We start from the raw sequence: 17,600 nt of genomic DNA on the forward strand, positions 1-17,600 counted from the left end.
AAGTTAATATAAACTGAAGTCCCTCTGTTGATAAAAATGTTTCAACAGCATCCATAACACTGAATTGAAAAGCTATTATTCTCTGCTCAATTGCCATTCAAAAAACGGTTTCTACCATATTCATACCGTTCAAATGTTGGATGAACTGTTGTTTGAAGGTGTTACCGGTACCAATCACTTTGCAAGGCGCTATATACCTTTCGGTAATATGCAGTGTGTACAGTGTATACACGGAAAAGCAACTTGACAAAAACAAAATTTCTCAATGAAGAGAGCAACATAGCATAGCGATAGTAGTAGAAACATTGTTCGTCGCTTTTTCATTCTGTTTTTTCATTCATTGAGTAAACGTCGGACACGTCGCTCGTCGTTAGAGGTGTTTTATCGCTGTGTGTTACCGTCACAAAAAAAATATTTTGCATGGTTTTTTATTGTGAAAAGTAATGTGTGTGTGTTTGTGTTTGAATGGGAACTAAACGGAGATAATATTTCACTATTTTGTATCCTTTGAATCAACGAAATTCTGTGTCCTTCAGATGCATGGGATATATCAAGTAATGCAATTTATATTTTTGTGTACCATGTGCAACAGTTTGTAGGTGTAAGTAAGTGAAAATCTAGTGATTGAATTAAAAAAAAAAAAATTCTGTTGGAATATACGATGGGCTCACAACACATTCGAAATTATAGCAAAATATATAATATACCATCTTCTTGGCTTATAGGCTGAAAATATAATATAAGAAATCGCATCTGTGTTTCTTTTGAGGCTGTGATTGATTTCACAGTGTAAATGTCATATGTACACAATGTATGAATGTATCTGTGGTCTTAAGAAGTGTTGTTTTGTTATGATTTTTATATTTTTGTGAAATTTCCAACACTCATACCACTGTACTGGGCGTACCATCGACGTTATACATATTATATTGGAGAGTGTATGCGTTTGCTGTTTGGCAAAATCTTTCGGATACGTTGTGTTCCACTAAAAATACCTGTTTTTGTATTACGACCACCTTTACTTTAAAAGACCTTTGTGTACACTGTTGTTAAATATATTCTCAACATTGTTGATGGATGTTGATGGCGACTTTTGATTGTAATAATATTTCTTTTCGAAATTTGTTCTACATTTTGTTTGTCTGTCCACCATTCAGTTCTCTTTCGATTTATCAACTATTATCTTCCACACTGGTTTGGTGGATTTTGTTATCATTTTTTTTTTAAATTATGTTTAAAGTAACAAATTAAAACACACTTCTTGGTGTGATTACATGCCATCCGAATCATTTATACTTGGATTGTTGTTCTTTTTTAGTTCGTATCATTGTCGTCGTGGTATTTGTGTTTAAAAAATTCTTTATTCTCAGTAAATCATGAAGGTTTCTTGAAGAATGTTGGTTGCAATATGCAAATGTTTGGTGTGTGATACATTCGAATTAAAAATTGTAAACATTTTTTTTTTCAATTTGTAGTGCTTTTTGAAACTCAGTATGGTACTGAATGAACATAAACGAAATAATTTAGTGTGACTCGAATGCTGGGAAGTGAATTGAAAATAAAAGAAAAACTAAACTCAAGCCCAGTGTATTTTATATAAAAATAAAAAAGTTTAAACAAAAGAAAATGTTGAATAAAACTGTACGTGTGACCATAAATAAAATAACATACAAACGATCAACAGCACAAACATGAGGATATGTGTGTTCAGCAGCGAAATCAACGGTTTTTTGTACTTATCACGTAAAAATCAAACGAAATTCTTGATTTTTATTGATCGCTTCCATCGACAATATCACTAAATTTTATGCAGCTAAATTAAATTAGGATCTCAAAACGAATCTCAAAGTTAAATAAAATTCACATAAATAACGAATTAAATAAAAAAAGAAAATTAAAAATCTCGAAGCCAACTTTAAAAAAAAAATATTTAATTTTAAATGAGAAAATAACTGAACAACCAGCTATTATACACACAAAACACCAACAACAACAGAAAAATCATCAACCCAACAACATATCATCTTTATCATCTTAAATCGTATTTTTAATATTTTTTATAAAAAAAATAATTCAACGACACTCCACCACCTGAACACCTCTCTTAAGCAACGAACAACAGAACCATGGATTTTTTAAATATCGGATACTATTTTGTGATCATCTGCATATTGAAGGTGAGTAAACAGACGGATTTTTCTCTTCTTCTAAATTTTATATATATTTGGACTAGAGGTTTTTGTTCGGGTTATTTTTGAGCAATCAAACAAATTTGCGGTCGATTTCTTTGAGTGACATCATCTCGGTGTCTTTTCTCTTCTCATCAATTTTTTTATTTATATTTTTAAAGATTCTATTCACAGTTAAATGAGTCATGCATGTGGTGTTCAATGAACACTGTTCATTCACACACATGACATCGATTTTTTGTTTTTACTTATTCTGAAATTATCTTTTATTGCCAGAAACAGAATTTTGTTATTTTAATCTAAACAAACCGGAAAGGATTTTGGTTCTTTCGTAATATGCAAATTTTGCCGGAATATGTATTTTTCATGCTTCGGACCGAAAATGAGGGCAATTTTTCGAATTTTCTCGGGTTTCCGGCCCTCTGCATGAAAACTCACATGTGCACCTGTTTAGGACGGTTGATTTAAGGCACTTTCGCTTGTAGACCTCACTTCGTTCGGCCTACAATCCGCGAAATTGCCTAAAATCAATCGTCGAAAACAGGTACACAAATGACTAATGTTGACCATTTTATCTAACCGAATCGACTGTGACCAGATATGAGCGTCGTTTGTCGGGAAAACGACGGTAAATGACGGTATAACGGCTGGCGTCAATGTAACCTTTTTTTTTTGCAAAAAGTCTGTGCATCGGCTTACTTTTGTTGTCAGATGAAAAGCAATTGGTAAAAGATTTAAATTGATGGATCCAGGTTATAACAAAAGCAATAGAATCCGAAACAATTTCAAATAGACTTTGTGTTTATAATTCACGCATTGATTGCACGGCAACATCCGCTACAATTAGGTTATGGGGAGTCTTGTGCTCAAATGCATAGGGTATCAAATAGATCACACGATTTTTTACAGACTTCATGCATCCTACCATAAAATTCGCTACAGATTCGCCGCCCTAAACTCTTTCGTAGGCAAAGTAGCCAAATATATCCACCCAGGCTTAATAACGACGATAGAGCGAGATAGTCGTCCGGCAATCATGGTTAGACATGGCGTATATTTTCGCATTTGAAACGTTAACCTCAATAGATATAAAATTGAAACTGATGTTTTCGCGGATTAAAAGCAATTATCGATCAGTATAAGTCATGCATAAAGCAACGATATTGTTTTCACAATAAAATTATATGATGGCAAATGAAGTGAGTGCAGAGCAGCGGCAATTAATTTCATGCATTTACATACTTCGTTGTTGAATTTATTTTCAGCATTGTCAGTTCGTTGGTGCTGCATAAGTTGCAAATATGATCGGTGGACTTCTGGTTGCGTGCTCTTAATTTAATTAGCTACCAGGGCAGAGTAATTTTGCATTTTAAGACTCAATCGATACGTTGTTCATTCATTTATTACTCTAACACTGAAAAGCGGTGTACCAGGCGATATGCAGGAATTCCGGGAATAATAATGAGATACAGATTCGATTACTATAGAACTCACTGTGAGAATTAACAAAATGAATGTCATTCAACGAACAAAATACGCCTCACTAAACATGATAGGTGAACCGATTCCTATATTATTCTGATTAATCTACCATTCACTTTTGTTTCACAATTGTAATATATTCAATCGTTGTGCCTTATCGACAGGACATGATTAGCCGCTTCTAAAAGGATAATTCGTCTTCTACACAGCCAGCATTGTTCCAGTGAAATGGCAACGGAAATAATAGATTATAGTTTTCTCACTTTCAAGTGCAGTGTTAAAAAAGAATTACACTGTATTAGCCAACCGAACGTTATTAAAGTCATCGATTTATTGGACAGTTGGAAAATGTTTTCAATTTGTCTGTAGCTGACGTGGAAAACTTTACGGCATTCAGCAAATTTTAATGGATACCGATGGGGTTCAATATCTACTTGAAATTTTCATCGAAACTTTAACGTTCGGTCGTATATATATTTTGACAGCAATAGCAACGTTTATATTGGTGGCTCGCAGTCATGAAACAGTAAAGTCTGCAATTCCTTTAAATAATGCACCGACATAAGACATATATTCTCAATTTCCAGCTGTGAAAATAGCGGAAATCATTGAAAACTATTAACAAAGTCGTTATTGGTAGTGCATCGATATATATACGGGATTGTCGGGTTTCCTATTTGACGTTTCAGATGAGAGATTCATGTTGCAATTGATTGTAAAATTCAAAGTGAAAATGGAAAATTATGTCATTCTATATGGCTCATCTAGAGCATCTACGTCATCCTTCTCTGTCACTGTACTTGGCTTCAAATAATCACAGAGATTTTGTGAATTTCTGTTTTTCAAGCTCTTGGTCCTTTCAAGCTCCATTTTACTTAGGTTTAGCGTTGGGCAATACTTGCTGACAACGGGGACATTTTGAACTCTGAGGTCAGTTATCACAGTGATCATAGCGAAAACTCGTTCCCTTAATCGGCGAACGTTGTCATCTTTGAATTTTTCTAATATTTCGAAATGACTTCAGTTTAATCTCGTTAAAGGCATGCGTAGATACACCTCGACCTAAACGAAATTTTTTTCTGCCAATCGTCAGGTTTACTGGTTCCAATAAAAAAAAAAATGAAAATTTGCAACACGTTTTTCTTCCAAATGTAGAATTCAGTTTTGGATTTTTAGAAATTTATTTGGAGGCATTCCTCGACTATTTAAGTAAAGTCCAGGGTGCCGAAAGTTGGCAAGCCGCAATTAATTTGTTAATTAAAATGTGTTAAACTTATAAACTTAGCTATAATAGCATCAAAAACACACCCTACGCATTTTCAATATTTAGAAGGAATAGTTCTGACAATCGAAAGATTGAACTACATTTAAGTATCACAAGTTTAACAGAATAAAATGTTTTTTGAACAACCCTTACGGCCCAATACATAATTCTATGAGAAGACATATGTAGAAACCTTCCTACTCACTTGAATCAGAGATCTTCATAATGTTTCCACTTACAGTAGAGGTCGAAGCAAAAAAAAGACCAAAAGAAGTAGTCTGATGAAAAAAAGGCGCACTAGGGTCGTGCAACGAAATTTCCACTTAAAATATTCAAAATTCTTATCATTTTATAGTCCCAGAAGCTATTTCATTTCGATAATATTCTGCTGTTTCAGAAGTGAAGACTATTCACGTTTTCAGATAAGTTTCCTTCCGTTGACATAAAGGGACCCCAAGATAAGTTCTCGCTTTTTCATTAGTTTTGTTCGTTCCACATTTATTATTTTATCACGTAAAAGTAGCGACAATCTTCACATTACTTCCAGTTCACGCAGACAACGACTCTGTTTCACATATCTTTTGTTAAAAAGTGGAATGATCTGGAACAGTTGATACTGGAGGACTTCAAAGACATAAAAAGTTTGATTGCGACGATTGTATTCCTGCAACTCTTCGCCAATTTTTTTTCTCTTTCGAAAATTTGTCTTAAAAGTCATGCTATTGAAATGTATATTATAAATGGAATAGAGCTAATAATTAAGAAAATTTGATTTGATGAACGTATGTTACATTATTCAAGCGTTGAAGAAAAAAAAATCCATGTGCTGTGAACATAAATATTACTGAAAATATCAGAGCTATTAAATCATTCATTAAAAAGTGTCATAGTCGTTAATTTCATATATATATATACATTTGATCGAGCACCGAATGAACGAATAAAATTATGTAACTAAAAATATAGTCTAAAAATAACAGAAAAAATGCTAATAATTATATACTTTCACTATCACGAAAAGAGACAGCGTTTATCTCAAAAGAAAACAAAAAAAAATCCAACCAACCAACAAAATATAATGCTATGCCTCTCTATAATAATTTCATGTCAAATTGTCAACATGGTTTTCGGTCTGCCATCGCATATTAATTTTTGTTTCAAATTCACGAAAATTAATGTATGCATGGTATATAAACTGGGTTATAATCCAAAATACACACCACTGATCCTGTGGCACACCAATGCCAAATCGATAGTAAAATGCGTACGCAAAAACTGATCTTTGTAGTTAATATTATAATATTGAATAGAACTGTCTAGCAGGGTGGGCCGATTTTGTAATTTTCTTTTTTCCGCCATCCACAATTATAACTTCAATCAGGAATAAATGTTTTCAGTCGAAAAAAAATTATTCGTTCCACAGCTTTGAGGAATATGTTTTTTAGAAGAGATTTTCTGAGACTTGACCAAGATTTGTAATGTGATTCTATTAGAAGAAAGCTGAAGATAGTTCGCTTATTAACGGAATAACACTGAATTTTAGCAAAACAAATATCGCAACGAACTCGAAACGACGGTATTACCGAAACTTTGTCCAACATTATGACATCTTAAATTGTATTCAATAGGAAATTTCAGTTCTACAAGCCAGGTGACTTGCCGTTTGTAAACGAAACCCCGATCCTAAATTATAAACTTTCTGAAAATCGTTACAATATTCTTTACGATTACCGATCCGACTATGCCTGTGTCTCTGTTCGAATATTAATATCCATTCACAGACCATTGGCACATTTTTGGTTAGTACAATCGTCTCGTCGCTAGATTCTTAATGACAGTACCTTTACAATCTTTGTGCTAATGAGTTTTATGACTCATTTATTTCCGTGGCATTATACACAGGCCCTCCGCATTGACATTGCAACCTTAAAATCCACCTCGAATATTTAGCTGACTACCAAGATTATTATTAACTAAACAAGAATTAAGCACCGACTAACGAAATGATTCTACTTGCTCGCCTATTTGTAAACAGAAAATCGGTAGTCGGTAGTTTTGGTAGTTATGGTAGTTGCGATTGACATTCAAAATTACAAAGCCACCATGAGCATATCAACACCAGGCAAATAATAATTATTTGTTATCTGATAACCGATAGCTCAGATTTAACATTGCAATTCGAAAGTTTGGTAGTTGGTAGCTAACTACCAAGGCTATAATTGACTACCAAGCGGAATTTTGTGAGAAGAGATGTTTGGTATTCGATAACTACACGACGACTGACAAAATTATTATACATGCTCGCCTATTTAAAGCTTAATTTTTGGTAGTCTACTACTGAACTGGTAGTTGACTACCAAACTGGTAGTTGACTACCAAACTGGTAGTTGACTACCAAACTGGTAGTTGACAACCAAACTGGTAGTTGACAACCAAACTGGTAGTTGAATACCAAATTTGTAGTTGAATACCAAACTTGTAGTTGACTACCAAATTGGTAGTTGAATACCGAACTTGTAGTTGACGACCATGCCGATAGAGATGTGGAAGAGATGTTTACTGTTTGAGATCTGCACACCGACTGATGAAATTATTTAGGCTGCTTGCCTATTTATAATTCGATAATTTGGTAGTTGACTACCAAATTAGTAAAAGTTGGTGGAGATGTTTATTGTTCAACAGCTGGATATCGACTAATGAAACTATTCTTCCTGCTTACCTCCGAAAAAAATCGAGAAAAATAAAAAAAGACCTCGCTAGGCTTTAACCGGTCTATGCTTGTTAGTGAAATAAAGACTATAATCTCATTTCGTGCGAATAGTGAAACAGAGACACTCATAAACGCTTTTCAGTCTAGAAATAAGTGCGAATAGTGAAATAAAGGCTGCTCGCTCAAATAGCCATTAGTCTTTGTTCTACTATTCGCACTGTGCTATTAGTCTTTATTTCACCTGCCCTTTTTTGATAGTTTAAACCAAAAAACATCGTCAGTATGTTCGGAATGGAGCAAATTAACGGAATTTTCTTAAAATTCACAAATGTTGCATTTCTATATCCATATCTGATTTGGGAAATTAGTTCAGAAAAAAGATTAATGCTCACCCACCTTAGATGCAAGCATCAAATAAATTTTCCGAAAACATTTTTTTCAAGATTCTTATTTTCTCCAGATTTTTCGACTTCAAGAGAACAGAAAATGTATATTTGTACATAGTAAGAGCAATTAGTTGGAAAATCTTTGAATAACTCTGAAGAATTCAATCTTGTATTCGCCTACCGTTGAGATAGACTTTCTGTTTGGCGAAATTCCTTTTTTCCCTTCTCATCCAATTACTGTTAAACAAAATGCAAATATTTTTTAAAAGAATTCGGTTCTACATCGAGGAAAAAACCCATCCCCTTTCATTTTGATTAATTAAAAGATATGTTTACTTGTTTACGCTTAACGTGTTATAGAATACCGATATAATACACTTTCCTATATATCGCTATGTCATAAATAATCCACGAAGAAACAACATGCAAATTATACCCAATTTTTTTTTTCAGATGGCATTGATTGTTTCCTCTCTGGTGTATAGGTATTTTCTGTCTTTCTTTCTTCATAAAATATAGATATCATGACATATACGTTTGCCTGCATGATCGTAATACAATAATTGACCTGATTTCAACGAAATAATAATTTATATTATTTATGCGCGGAGAATAGAAGAAATAATAAATCCGAACATTATGAAATTGTTTGCACTTTCCAACGCGAATATATTACATTCATCACTTCCATTAGTATAGTACATTGAAGTTTTAGACGGAGAGCCTACCACTACGTCGCTCATGGTATGACGCCATAATCTCATTTAGTGCTCAACTAAAAATGTAACAGTCATACGAGTAGGATGTAAAATTGTACAATTTAAATTAACTGTACTTACCTTCTTCGTTTCTAAAACTGTAAACATTAAAGGCAGTATATTGGTACCAAACAACGTTATCTCACACTAATTTTCAACTTCACATCAATCTGCTGCTGATATCTCGCTCATAGGAGATGGTGTCAAGTTAAGAACTGTCGTTATTCTGTCCACATTGTAATGATCAGCTCCTTTATCCGAGGATGCCTCCGAATGCTCAGTCCTTGAATAAAATAAAATAGGCTAGTTCCAAGCATTCGGAATTAATGTTTAGTATGTTCGGTACAGCTTCCCAATTGTCATCAAAAAAAAAAAAATCGACATCCGGTGTAACTGATGAATGCAGACCTCTGCTAATTGCAAAAAATTGAGTAACTTATTCATAAACGTGTAAATCGATACTTTCCGTGTAGCGTTCTAAAGCAAAAATCATAGAGCGAAGATACCTCGTCTTAGCTGGTTTAATTAATATGGCTGGCTCTTAGTCTACTTGAATGAAGCATCAGAATTTAATAGAAAATAAAAATGAAAAAAAGCGAACTTTCAATTTTCAACACGTTTTTCATACATAATAATTTTTCGAAAATAAAATAATTAAAAAAAAAACTTTGAATATAAAATTCATTTTTAATAATTTTAATTCAATGTGATAATTTAAGCAAAATCCATTCATGCATATACTAAATACAATTATAAAATTTTAACAGAAAAGTTTGACTACGAGCGCATGCATATATAAATACTGTTCGGCGCAACATAGACCTATACATTTCCGGAATTCATTTATTATTTATTTTCAATCCATTCGACGGTCAGTGTTTTACTAGCGATTAATCGCTAACAAAGACTTTGCTACATTCTATTAACGCCTTGGCAAAGTTAACATTTTTTTTTTACAAATCCAAACAATATTACTCTTGCTGTTTATAAATACATACTTACTACATGATATCACTAAATTTTAGAAACAATAGATTAGAATTACATTCCGGCAACACAATGCATTACAAATTGGATGTGGAGCTGTGAAGTCATTCGAGTCAAACTATGGCATAATAGAGATATGAAAATATTGAGTATTTATGACGAAATCGCCCATAGCTTGTGTGAATTTGTTATTCTTGTCACTGCCAACAACAATAAGGAACACATTTGCAGCAATTGTTTATCATACATTGTTATGGGCGACGTTATTTTATATGAGACGCTCTTTAACTTGATTTGGAAGAACATTCTTTAGAAATGCAAATCCAATCGTAGTATACTAAGCATGTAATAGCTTACAACTGTAAGAGCATACTTTCAAAGCTTCAGCTGTTAGGATCACAGCGACGTAGTTATGGGAAGGTATCTGATAACTAATTCCACTGACTAAGTATCCTAAGTTAGGATTCCTAACACTTCTACTAAGAAAAAACGAATTTACGCCTGCGTAAAATCAAGAACCGACCTGATTTAGAATTTGTTTTGGATTGTGTTTAACTCCACATAAATTTCGGTTGACAAATTAATGTTTTACTTAAATCTAGGTTTTCATTTGTTCAGCTCAATATACTTTATACAGTCAGAAATTTTGACAGAAAATGTAAAAAGTGTCTATCACTTTTTCGCTAACAGTAAAATAACGACAGACGGTCCATGCATTTTCTGTCAAAATTTTCATTTCACGACTGATTGTAGACGTAGCTTTAGACTAAAAAAATTACAGACCACGGTAACTCAACCTAAATCATAAAATATGTCGGTTTTCACTATTCCACGAGTGTCAACGTACATAATGAGAAATTTAATCACTTCTCTCGGAATTTATTCGCACAGCAATTCACTTTAGTGCGTACTACAATAAATCTAGGATGTCACCATTGAAGTAACATGGCCTCTTATACGTACTGAACGTATTTACATACTTCTATAATGGAAAAAAACAGTATCCAGTTTGTTCGTTGAAATCTGAAATTGATTATTCTGATTTTTTGTAGATGTCTTCTTCTGGTAGAAACATTCGCATTGTTCTATAATCCATTATAACAAACAGTAGCAGTAGCAAATACACTTTAAGTTTGAAGTTTTGGAATCAAGTTAAAAGGAATCTTTAAAAAAAATTTTTGTGAACAATATGCTACGAATAATCTTGTCACAGAAAGTTTTCTTCTTTGTTCGTGTAATACACGTTGGTGAAAGAGAAAAAGTTTTAAATTGAAGACGTTTATATGCATAGTTCTACACACCACACATAATTTGATCCGTCGTGTTGTGCATCTAGACAAGATGTATATAGATAATAATCTATGATATTCCCAGATATACCTTTAGAGCATATTGTTCCGTTAAAAATGTTATTTTATATAAAATATTAAAGAAAAGTGTTGTACATAGGCTGAAACATATGAGCTACAGTTCCTATCACTCCAACTCAATGTGATTTTTGTACGAAAATGATTTAGGTTTCACGTTCACACGACCTGTTTTAAACCGAAAGGCAAAATGATTCGTCAAGAACTACTCCTTTCGATAACATTTCAGTAACTTCAGCGTTTGCTGATGATTTTTTAAATCCTAATTTGAATTTTCGACAAACGTGCGAAAGCGCACAAGAAGGACTCAAAAAACAACGTTTTACTACGTGTGAACTATTTGAACCGCCCCTTAATCAGGCGATCTCAACATCATCTAAAATTTATGTTTGATTGGCGATAGAGTTTTGTTAGTTTTGCTGCATAGCTGGCATTTTCAACCAAAAATATCATTTAGAATTTTTAAATTTAACCATCGGTCTACTGTTTTCACATTCCGTCACATTTCAGAAATTGTACAAGTTCATCGAAGCAACTCAAACAGCTAATGGATTGGATTCATCCTCATACCAATGCATTTCAAATAAAATGCAAAATCTAAATTTAAATACACCCCAAGTGTATTACAGTCATTCGGTATTCAACAGCGAATTTCTCAAATATTTTATAAAAACAAAGTGTCGAAGAAATTCTTTAAACAATACAGCAGAACACACCTCCTTTCGCTCCGCATACACTTATTTCTATTTTATACGTAATCCATTTAATATTCTAAAATTGTTCTATCTGGCGCAGAGAAGATAATACACATGAGTTGTATATAGTTGCGTTACACATTCAACGCAAGATTAGAAACTTTTATCACGACACAATATTTTCAATATTTTATTTTTTTCGCAAACACTGAACCGTGTGCTGAAAAATTTTCAATGATGAATTTACACTGTTGCAAACATGAAACGAAAAATCCACGTCGAATCGAGATGAATTTCACGTATTTTTTTTTCTTCTTTCTAATTTGTTTTCATTTTTTCATTTTTTTTTTGCTTGGATTATCTACATTGCCTGTGTTATAAGTGTTGTTAGACTGTGCATTATACTTACACACGCTCCTCCAATCCAATTTCTATTCAAAACAGCAGTCTATCGTTTAGCAAATACGTGTTATTTCAAAATCAATAAGTTGAAAGTTTAAACACAAAGCAGACATTCGATAAGTTTACTGGTTTTTCTTGTTTGCCGTTTTTATTTGGACGAGTAGTGTCCAGTCGTTGTCGATAAATTTGACCGTAACAAGAAGTTTTAGTGAACTGAACTCGCTATATACACAAATTGATTGGCCGTGGTTTTTGGTTAATCAATTTCATTAGAGAAGATCTTATGTCGGTAATTAGGAGAGTGTAATAATCAACTAAGGTAGAGATCTCAAAGTACGGGTATGTTCTTCCGATCGATAGACGTAGCAACGTAAGACAACTCAAGTTGCTAAGCTCATTATACGTACACAGGTTCCTAGAACAAACGATTTTTAAGGATTTCTTTCTTCTCATCTGAAGATTTTTCTTACGAATTTTTAGTGCAATTTCAACGTCAATAATTTTGAAAGATTTCGATTGCGGATACCGAGAACTGATATCGAAAAACGTTGCGTTATGAACACCTACAAGTGCCGCCGTGTTATCAATCTTTTATTTTAATTAGTCCACTTTGTTCCACACATTCATATCTTGTACACATGAGATACAATGTGAATGTGTGGAACAAAGTGGACTAATTACAAAAAGAGATTGATAACACAGCCGCACTTTTAGGTGTTCGTGATAGTAAGGTCGTTTATTTAAGGACGTACAATAATGATGTTCAAACATTTTTCTGGATTTTTGATGACTCCTCCTGTGCTAACATCGTTCCTATTTAATTACAACACAGCCTGTCTCAGTTTGATATCCTACTCCTTGTGGATGTGTATGTCATTATTGCACCGTTCACAATTTTCACTCGGGAAGGCCTAATATTTATTGTCGTTTTTACTCTCTAAGTCATTGTTGATCGCTAACGTCAATATAAATTGATCCACTACTGTAGGACCTTGATTTGTATCAACTATAGTGAGATCCTTGTTGGTTATCTATCTCGGTTTTTATTTTCAATACGATTGATTGATTTGAATGAAGTGCTATTTGGCTTTCCAATTGAGACAACCCCATTCGCATTTATCCTTCATAAAAATATCATGCAAGTGTTGATGGTGATTAATACGTTGTCAATGCCATTCACTGCATCTTAAATTGAAAAAGTTTTGACAGGGCAGAAAAAAAAGTTTTCATTGTTTATTCATACTCTACAGATAACACCGCATGTTTCCTACCCTCCAATTCACGCCTTGTTTTCTTAAAGTCCTTCAAAAATAATATAACATAAAAAAGCAATGACCACATTATATAACATCCCCTCCTTCATGCATCACATGTTTATGAAATCCAAAATGTAATAAGACTGGAAAATTCCTTCTTTGAGTTTTTATTTATTTATTTTTGTCGAAGGGATAGTTTTTATCATTCGGCGTACGGCGTTCGCCTACAAAACAATCCATACTTTATGAGTATATATCATCCCCAATATTTTCGTTGCCAAACACACATAACCTGAGGAATATATTGTCTGCTTTCCGAAAATGTCAGGTGGTTTTAGACATATTTTATTTCACTTCAAGGGTAATTTGGTCGTAATTTTTCCCCTCTGTATTATGTTTTAGGATATTGAAAAGATATGTTTAACAAAAGTTATGTTGCTATTGAATTGAATTTTAAGTCGCAGATTCCGTTGTTGTTGTTGGTGTTGTTGATGTTGTTGTTGTTGTTCGTGGTGGTGATTGTATGTTAAAGTGTGAAACATAAATATTGTTAGAGATTATATTAACTCACTTGCAGGTAGATGTTGTCCTCATTATTAGGTCGTTTCACGTAATAAATGGAATTTTTAATGGGTTTTTTCCATTGTCCAAGCAACGGACACACCTTTCTGTTAGTAGATTATTTTTTTTAAAGAAAGGTCATGACCCTTCTGATCTACCTATGTCACGGTTGGATGTGATCAATTTTTCTAAATTGAATGCCAATTACACTTGCCAAAGATGATTACCCAAACTATACATCATTATTCTGCCGGACAAAGGTCTACACCATTTGTTACAGAGCAAACTGCCTATTTATCGTTCAGGCAGTTACCATGCCAACCAATCCGAACATTTTTTTTCTCCAATATTTTAACGAATTGATTAAATATAAATATATATCGAATTCGTTACTTTCGTTGTAAACATGATATGATAGGTGTGTCGTAACATGTAGCAGATATACATGTATGTAAAGATGCACATGCCGGGAAAATATATTTTATCCAAACGCATGCAGTTTAGACCAAATTAAAGAAGAAGAAAATATGTGAAAAGAAATTCCGAAATGAAATTGAGAGACAGAAAAAGAAAAAAAAAATAATGGAAGAAACTAGTTGTACGAAAAATTGTAGTAGAAAACATTGACGCTTAGACAGGAAGTTGAACAACTGCAATCGAAAACAGATTGAAATAACTTTTTCACATATGTGGCTTCCACTACAAGATAATGAGATTTATGAATGTTTAGTCTGTTTACATGTGTATTGTAATCTGTGCGAGAGAATTGAATTTACGAACTTTAAAATCTATTAATCCCAGCAATAGATATATAATGTATACCGTTGATACGTCTGAAGATTATACAATAGTTTAGGGAACACGACACCACTTTATATTTATAGAAAATGTGAAATCCTTTTTACAAACTTTTTATTTCCATTCATACCACTCTTCAGTCTGGCATAATACAGGGGTGAATCGTTTTGATGAATTGAATTGAATTGACTCAACAACGCACTGTCCTTCATTTTGAATCTAGACCATACGCTTTACATGGCGGCCAATCAGGCGGCCAATTTAAATGAGAGCCAGTGTTTTAACGTTAAGACTCATAATTGAACTCATAACGTACAACAACATCTTGCTACCGGTTACGATTTATTTATTTTTTTGCTTGACGATAAAATTCTGAATCTCTGTTGGATATCTACTAACAAAACCGGCGCACCTGCATGCATGTAAATACAATCTGATCGGTTCAGGAACTAGTTTGTCGTCATATTATTTACAGCTACAAGTTGCGGTGTGATTAGTGACGAATAGTTTGAAAATTTTCAACATTTTTTTTTCTTTGTCACCAATTGAAGCATGATCCGACCTTACCAAAATCATACAAAATATACTGAGCCATTTGAAACGTGTATTTGATACAATAAAAATTAGAGATAATCGTTATCGGAAGTGCATTTAATACCTACAGTTTACGGCGTAAATACGTGATTTGTCAGTATAAATAATAAATATAATAATAATAATACACTACACAGTTGTATACATCGGTATACATTGGAGTGTATTATGTCATTGGGAAGCATGTGACATTAATATGTGTGAATTCGTTTCAGATGAAAAAAATACTCGGAACGTTAAATTATTGATTCAAATTCATTTTTTTCTACTTTATCAATACAATACAAACTATTGTAGTAAACCATGTTTCACAGACCAACACACCTTTGTGGACCGTATGCATATAGGGTAAAACTACTAAATACTACCTACTGAAATACGAGCCCTCTATTATTGGCTAGAACTAACAAAAGAAAAGACAATTCAATGGCAGTATTACAGCCAGGTATCAGTATTTGGTTGTTTTCGTCCATGTCTTTCAACTGTTAGTTATAGTTGGTTATTGTAGCTAATGAAATTCTTCGTAGACCTAACCTTTCACATAATAGCCATCTATCATCGACATCATATACTATGAATTGATATTTGTCTATCCGACTGAATGGTTGATAAAACCACTGAAGTAGAAGATTTTGTATCAACCTTCTGAAAGTACATGAATTAATAGTAGATTACAGCAGTACCCATGCAATATAATTTCTAATTGTTGCGGAAGGCCAACGCAACGTACCGGTTTCAACGTTAGAAGGAGAAAATTATACTGATGACAGGCTTACCGTCTGTGAAATAATTACATCATATCCTAGAGTATTTTAATGTAGCGAGCTAAATCGGCAAAACTTAGGCCACAAGTAATACGATGAGATCTGTATATCATCAGTCATGGTACAAATTTGAATTATTTCAAAGAAAATCTAATTATTGGACAGGTTGTACTATCACCTGTACAGAATTCCATTTCAACAAATGTATTTAAATGTCCGTGAAATTATTGTACCTATTCAGACATGAAACGTAATTTGTCAATTTTATTAGCAGATGAAATTTGATGAGAACAATTTATGTATTTATATGAGGTATTACGTTACAATCTGAAGAAGAAGATGTACGTTCATTGTAAATAGTTAATGTGATTAAAATTATTCATTCTAAATCGGAAGTGTAAACAGTTGTCCAGTCAATTGCAATTCAGACGTTTCATTTAAAATCGAATGAAAATTGTACAGAAAAGGTCTCACCACTACAGTACCTTCCTCCAAGCTCTCAGACTTCTATTGAAAATAGTACGATCGATTTATCCAAATTGTTGCTGAATCATTTCAATTTACCGTATCAAATATTCAACGTGACAAAGATCTACAGACAGTTCCGCTGCCATTGACCTAAGGGTCTGTTATGAAACTAGTTGAAACTAGAAGAATAGCACACGATGTGTTCATTCAAAAGCAAAAACAGAGTAAACATCAATCTATGCAACGTTTTCTATGCTCTAGACCGTGCTGAGAAATGAAAATTTCTTCTGCAACATTATCATGAACTCCTGTTTTTATGATTTCAAATAGAATTTTTATGGGAAATATACTCGGTAGCTAGTTCAAAAATCATTTAAAAATTAATGCTACAATTTAACTCGACACAACATGTGCTGTACACACCGTTTGGTTATGGCAATGGCTTGTAAACATTTTTTTTTGTATATATATATATCTTTTACTGGTGTGGCTATGTAAAAAGAAAATAGAGAGAATTTTCCAGAGGGAATATATAAATAAAAAACTTTTAAAATTACATACATCGCATTTGAATAGTGTAGTGTTTGACTATTACACTCGTCCATACAGTATAAACAAGACCGTAATGTACGTTATAAAAAGCATGCTTCTTGTTTTTTTTTTTTTTAAAGAGATGTGCCATTGTGCCATTGCAGACCATCGGTGGAACTATAATATCTCACATGAACGAAAAATGTATGTCCTCTCATCCTCAAAATTCTGAGTATCTCTGAACAACATTCTCACAAGTTAATTATGTTGAGTCGGTCACATAATTCGAAGTATTAATTTCAAGCAACACCATTTTTTTTGTCAATAATAAAGGTATCGTTTTTGAGAAAGTTGTCTGAGATTTCTTCAGAGCAAATTATGAAAACGA

The 17,600-nt window shown here is 33.1% G+C and overlaps 1 protein-coding gene across 12 annotated transcripts in view; it reads left to right on the forward strand.

Annotated features, from left to right (window-relative positions):
• The first annotated feature begins 322 nt into the window (after window positions 1-322).
• Window positions 323-17,600, forward strand: part of LOC119068541 (tyrosine-protein phosphatase 10D-like) — a 52,021-nt gene continuing 34,743 nt past the window's right edge. For 8 of the 12 annotated variants that reach the window (XR_005086170.1, XR_005086175.1, XR_005086176.1 and 5 more), the window contains exons 1-2: window positions 323-605; window positions 1,476-2,177. Coding sequence is in view for 3 of the 12 variants with exons in the window: in XM_037172159.1 (XP_037028054.1) it covers window positions 2,127-2,177 (51 nt within the window). In the remaining 9 variants the exon portion in view is untranslated. Of the gene's footprint in view, window positions 606-1,318; window positions 2,178-17,600 lie in introns of all 12 variants that reach the window. The other 4 variants (XR_005086172.1, XR_005086173.1, XR_005086171.1 and 1 more) reach the window with 4 other exon arrangements.

Source organism: Bradysia coprophila (assembly GCF_014529535.1).
Source record: "Bradysia coprophila strain Holo2 chromosome X unlocalized genomic scaffold, BU_Bcop_v1 contig_20, whole genome shotgun sequence".
Lineage (NCBI taxonomy): Eukaryota > Metazoa > Arthropoda > Insecta > Diptera > Sciaridae > Bradysia > Bradysia coprophila.